General features: G+C 37.9%; 1 protein-coding gene across 3 annotated transcripts in view; it reads right to left on the bottom strand.

Annotated features, from left to right (window-relative positions):
• The window catches only part of LOC144228920 (PPP2R1A-PPP2R2A-interacting phosphatase regulator 1-like), an 88,183-nt gene that overhangs the window by 75,810 nt on the left and 6,265 nt on the right, over window positions 1–6,108 (bottom strand). For all 3 annotated transcript variants that reach the window (XM_077760838.1, XM_077760837.1, XM_077760836.1), the window contains exons 3-4: window positions 5,999–6,077; window positions 3,604–3,690 (exon numbers count right to left, since the gene is read on the bottom strand). In XM_077760838.1, coding sequence (XP_077616964.1) covers window positions 3,604–3,690; window positions 5,999–6,077 — 166 coding nt within the window. The remainder of the gene's footprint in view (window positions 1–3,603; window positions 3,691–5,998; window positions 6,078–6,108) is intronic.

The raw sequence follows: 6,108 nt of genomic DNA, 5'->3' as shown, positions 1-6,108 counted from the left end.
TGAGAAAAGTCTGGGGAAGGTAGGATTTGAACTTGAGCTATAGAATCATTAACCACAGGAAGGCTCTTAAATTGGACAAAATGTGGACTGGACTTGGCTGATTCTTTTAGGAATGACATGGAAGATTGATTGGAGAAAAGATGGGTTTTGGAAGAAAATCTCCCATAGGCTAAGTACTACAGGTGGTGTTTGCAAAGGAAATACCTTAGTTATTTTACTACACAAAACAAGGTATTAAAATAGAAATAAAGCATTTCCTGAGATGTCAATAAACTTCACTGGTATTTTGTGTGTGTAAAATTCTCACTGTGCCTTTCTCTCACACTCTAGGCAGGGAAGTCCTTGGGAGGAAGCAAGAGCACCAGCACCAAGGAATGCTGTCATGGGGGTGAGGAGTAGGGGACATTGGGGTGGGTGCTGGGTGAAGCTGATTCCCAAGCATTACCTGCCGTGAAGGAATTAAGGAAGATCAAGCTCAGTTCCACTCAAAAGAGAAACCACAGAAAATTAATATTGTAAACACATTAAATTCTTTGGAAAGAATTTTAACTTTACTGCCGTTGCTAATTTTAACCCATTTTCCTCCTGTAGTTACTAGAGATAAAGCACTTAAAAAATCCTGAACAGAAGTTGTGTGTTATGTTTACGAATGCCTCTGCCTAGTTCCTGCAGTGACTGATACTGAATGTGAATTGAATGTAGGCTAGCAAGACAAAGAATAAAACAGGGGCAGGAATGTATTATACACTCACTACTGGGTGGGCCACAAATTAAATTTAGCTTGTAGTTGCCAATGAGAAAAGCAAAACCTAATCAGAGAAATATCAGTAGTCATAAAATTAAAATGGACAAATTGCTCAAGAAAAGCACCATCATTTGCAAGAGGAAGATGAAACATTTCTCCTGCTCTGCTTTGAGTAGGTGGGGGTAGAGATGAAGAGGTGAGGCTGCACCAAATTCAACAGACGTGCCAGAAAATGAATTCCTAGTGGAAGAGTGGGGAATAGGCATGTGAACTATGGAGTTCTTAGGAGATACAGCAAAGGGATAATTTGGGGGGAAGGCATGGTCCCCACAGTCAGAAAGCCTCAGGGGGGCGCCAGGGGGGCTCAGTAAGTTAAGCATCTGATTCTTGATCTCTGCTTGGGTCTTGATCTCGGGGTTGTGAGTTTGGGCCCATGTTAGGCTCCATGCTAGGCATGGAGCTTACTTAAAAAAAAAAAGAAAAAGAAGAGGGCCTCAGGTTTCTGCTCATTAGAAGCGGGGTGGAATGATTTTCTGAGAGTGGGGAGCAAAATATTGAAGCTTAATTCAGATAATAATTGTGAGACAGCAGATTTTTACAAGGTTTGGATATATGCATCTTTATCTGCATATGAAATGGCACCCATGGTTCTTCAATGCCCTCTACCACTGCAAGTTTTTCTAAAACACTCTTTCATCTTCACTGAAATACATGAAAAGCAGCTCTGATTTGAAAATTTTCAATTGTGATACAATATACATAAAATTTCCCATCTTAACTGTTTTTAAATGTACAGTTCAATAATGTTACGTACATTTATACTGTTGTACAAACAGTCTCAAGAACTCTTTTCATCTTGCAAAAGTGAAACTATAACCCATTAAATACCCCTCATTCCACCCTCCTCCTAGCCCCTGGCAGCCACCATCCTACTTTCTATCTATATGAATTTGGCTACTCCAGGTTCCTGCCACACCATTTCTAAGGACGGTCTGGTATAGGACAGGACCCTTAAACTTATGATTCATGTTATCATTCAATAATACGTGTATTTTTTCCAGAATGATGTTTCTCTTTTGTGATGTGATATATCAGCTAGAATGAAAGCACCTGTATTGTTAATGCACTGTGAAAAGCAAATATAAATGCTATAAATTAACAGTCTTCCTGTAATTCCATGCTCCAGAAATAACTACTGATAGATTGATACATCTCTTTCTCAACGTCTGTAAATACATACAAGACCATGATATACACAGGATCTTGAACCCCAGGTCTAATTATTAGCTACACAGGTTAGCAAGGCTGCTGAGGATAGCAAAGTAGAAAGATGGAAGGAACCTGGATGTCTGATGGCATCACTGAGCCACTGAATTAAGCAACCCTGGAAGCTCCTTTCCTTAAGACTTCTTGTCATTTGAGATAGTAAATGTCCCTTATTGTTTAAGTTGCTTCTAATTGGATTTTGTTACTTCTGCCAAAAGCATATTAACTACCTGTGTCATTCTCCTAGACAATTCAGCCTATCTATCCGGAAACCAAGTATAAACCTATATAAGTCTTACAATAATAACGAAGTGATGACTTTGAACAAAATAAAAGCTCATGCATAATGATGTTACAGCAAGTGAAACCAATAAGCCTTGAAACTCCTGTCATCAAGTAAGTGTAAATGACGTCAGTTGTGCCAAACACAATCTGTTATATAAGATGGTTTGTTTTAAAACACACAGAAAAAAAAAACACAGTATATTAAACTGAACATGATGCAAATTAAGAGCCTAGAATTCCTAAGGAAAATTATGCATTAAAAAAAAATGCCCGGTACACGTCTGCTCTGTATATGTTCTATTACTAATAAAACATCTAATATTTATTGAGCACTTACTATGTGTCAGTGCTGTGCTGAGTGCATTACACTGTTTTTTACACGCTATGAGCATTTTTTCCTTTAAACTGTGTTAAAACATACATAAAATTTACCATCTTAACCATGTTTAAATGTACCAGTTCAGTGGTATCAAGTATATTCACATTGTCATACTATGTGCTGCAAGTCTTTTTCTTTTTCTTCCAGTTTTATGGAGATATTTTACACTGATTATTATACTCTGCAAACCTATGAGGCAGATACTATTACACTCCTGTGTAACAGAGGAGGAAATTAACACACAGAAAGGGTAACACGCACCCAAAAAACCAAGCTAGTACGTATGATGCCATTTATAAGTCCTTACTTCTCAGTCATTCTTCAACCCAATCTAATCTAGCTTTATTTCACCCCATCCCTCTCTCCATAGAACTTGCTTTCAAATACAAGAAATTCATTAATAATCTCCATTTTGATAACTCAAAGGACATCTTACAATCTGTATCATGGCTGGCCACTCGATAGCACATAACTTAATACTTTTCCTTGTTTTTTCATGGTACTACTGGTGATCTTTAAAGCTGTTTCCTGTGGTCTTTTTTCTCCTTTTGTACTTTCTGCATAGGTCATACCGTGCATTCCCAGAGCTTTAAATAATGATGTATTGATGGTGCCTAAATGTTTTTTTTTTTAATTTTTTAANCACGAACTGTGAGATCATGACCTGAGCTGAAGTCGGCTGCCCAACCACCTGAGCCAACTAGGCGCCCCATCAGTTGCCCAAGTCAGAGGCCTAGTAGTCATCTCTGCCTCCACCATTGCCCACCCTCCATCAAATTAACCAGCAATTCGTTCTACTTTTCAAATACCTCACCAATCTCTTACTCTTCTCCGTGCTCACGGCCGTCACAATAGCCTGCAGCTACCGTGCAGCTGCCTCCTATCTGATCATCCTGCATCTCCTTTTGCCCACTTCCAATCTACTTACCGTTTCGCAGCCTGGGTAATCTTTCAGAGATGCCAATCTGGTCATGTCAATCACAGACTTAGAATTCTTCAGTGGTTTCACACTGACCTTAGAAGGACAAAGTGAAAAGTCTTTAGCATGACCTGGAAGGCCCTACAAGATCGTGCACTAATCTACATCTCCAGTCTCATCTCTCCCCACTTCATCCTTATGTCCACTTTAGCTAGAACGCACTCCTTTCAAATTCTCTACACACTCTATTCTCTATGTATCATACTCCTTTTCATTTCCAGGCTTTCACACATGTCATTTTTTACCTGGAGTACTATCTGCTCCTATAGTCCATATCCCGAGCTAGCTATCTCCTACACATCAGTAAGATCTCAACTAAGAGAGGTCATTTCCTCCCTCAGCCCCTCAAACTAGGTTAGAACTCTCTGGCAACTAGATCAGGGCTTAATACATAGCAGGTTCCTAAAAATATTTGTTGACTTGTTTGAATAGGAAAAAAGATTGAGTAGGTATGGAGGGCTTTGATGGACAAGCAGTCAATAAATACTGTAAATGAATGAGTTAATGAGTAAGTAAAAAGAAGGAAGATTTGTTTAACAAACAATTCTATTTTTCCCCAGTATAATATTAGTGCATTTGTGGAAATAATATTGGATACCATTCTACAAAGAGGAAAATATCCAGTTTCAAGATTAGGAGGCAGTGTTTAAAATGAGTTTCAAGCTATAACATTTCACTAAAACAATCACGTAAGAAAAATTTATGAACTATATGTCAACAAATTAGGTAATCTAGAAGAAACGGACAAATACCTAAAAATCACACAAATTACCAAACCGACTCAAGAGAAAATAGAAAATCTCAATAGACCTGTAAACAAGTACAAAGATAGAATCTGTTTCAAGACTGTCCCAACAAAGAAAAGTCTAGAACCAGATATAGCTTCACTAGTGAATTTTACCAAACATTTAAAGAACAATCAACACCAATCCTACTCAGACTCTTCCAAAAATAGAAGAGGAGAAACATTTTCTAACACATTCTATTAGATCAGCATTACCCTGTTACCAAAGCCAGCAAAGGTACTACAAGAAAATTACAGACTAACATTGCTTATGAATACAAATGGAAAAATTCTCAAGAAAATAATAGCAAACCAAATCCAACAGTACATTAAAAGCATTATACAGTAGGACCAAGTGGGATTTATCCTAGGAATGCAAATGTGGTTCCATACAAGAAAATCAATGTAATGCATCATGTTAACAGAACAGAGGGGGAAAAACCACATGATTAGCTCAATAAATGCAGGAAAAGCATTTGAAACAATTCAACATGCTTTGATGATAAAAATACTCAAGTAAGTAGGAGTAGAAAGGAACCTCCCTAACATGATAAAGGGCATTTACCAAAACCTATGCTAATATCATACTCAGTGATGAAAGACTGAAAGCTTTCAACCTGAAAAACAAGACAACAATGTGTGCTTTTTGAAACCAGAGAGAGGTGGTAGTTGAACAACACTGTAACTGCACTAACTGCCCCTGAATTGAATACTTTCAATTAGTTAACCGTATATGAATTTTACATCAATAAAGAGATTCATTTAGTAAATCATTTGTTCATTTTGGTTTACTGATCTACAAACTATTTCCTATGTTTACAGGATAATTAATGAATAAGACTTATAATTTAGAGATTACATTATAACACTGTGAAAAACAAACTTCCTTTTCTTTTTTTTAATGTTTTATTTATTTTTGAGAGAGAAAGAGAGACAGAATGAGTAGGGGAAGGTCAGAGAGAGAGGGAGACAAAGAATCTGAAACAGGCTCCAGGCTCTGAGCTAGCTGTCAGCACAGAGCCCGATGTGGGGCTCAAACCCACGAACCGTGAGATCATGACCTGAGCTGAAGTCGGACACTTAGCTGACTGAGCCACCCAGGTGCCCCAGCAAATTATATTTTCAATTCAAGATAAATGCGAGATAAAAGTCGAACTAAATGCCTGAAAACTACTCTTAGGAGACCCTGCAAATTTTCCTCTCAAAATTAGGACGTTCTTTTAAAAATTGGAAGCCAGATAAAAACAAATCTCAATGTTAAATCCACATGGGATTTAAAAGTTAACTCCGTTGCAGCTGCAGCAAAGCACACATAACTGCAGTTAACGTGTTTATTTTTCCTTCAGTGATGTTTGGAACAGTGTTTCTCAAACTGGGAACTTGTTAGAAATACAAACTCTCAGGTCCCGCCCCAGACCTCCAGGATCAGAAAATCTGGGATTGAGGGCCAGGAGTCTATTTTAATAAGCCTTCCAGGTACACACTCAAGATTGAGAACCACTAGTTAAAACCAACTGCACAAGTCATGGCCAACCGAGGCTGCTACAAGCATTTTCTTACCAGACAGTGTGGTGTCATAACCGTTGTGTTATTTCCTCTAGGTGTTACCGTGTCAGCTTGGAATACCTGTGAATTATCACTATGAAAAAAAAAAGAAAACATTTGAAATC

Source organism: Crocuta crocuta, unplaced genomic scaffold, assembly GCF_008692635.1.
Source record: "Crocuta crocuta isolate KB4526 unplaced genomic scaffold, BGI_CrCroc_1.0 scaffold475, whole genome shotgun sequence".
Lineage (NCBI taxonomy): Eukaryota > Metazoa > Chordata > Mammalia > Carnivora > Hyaenidae > Crocuta > Crocuta crocuta.
This window is presented reverse-complemented; position numbering and strand designations above follow the sequence as displayed.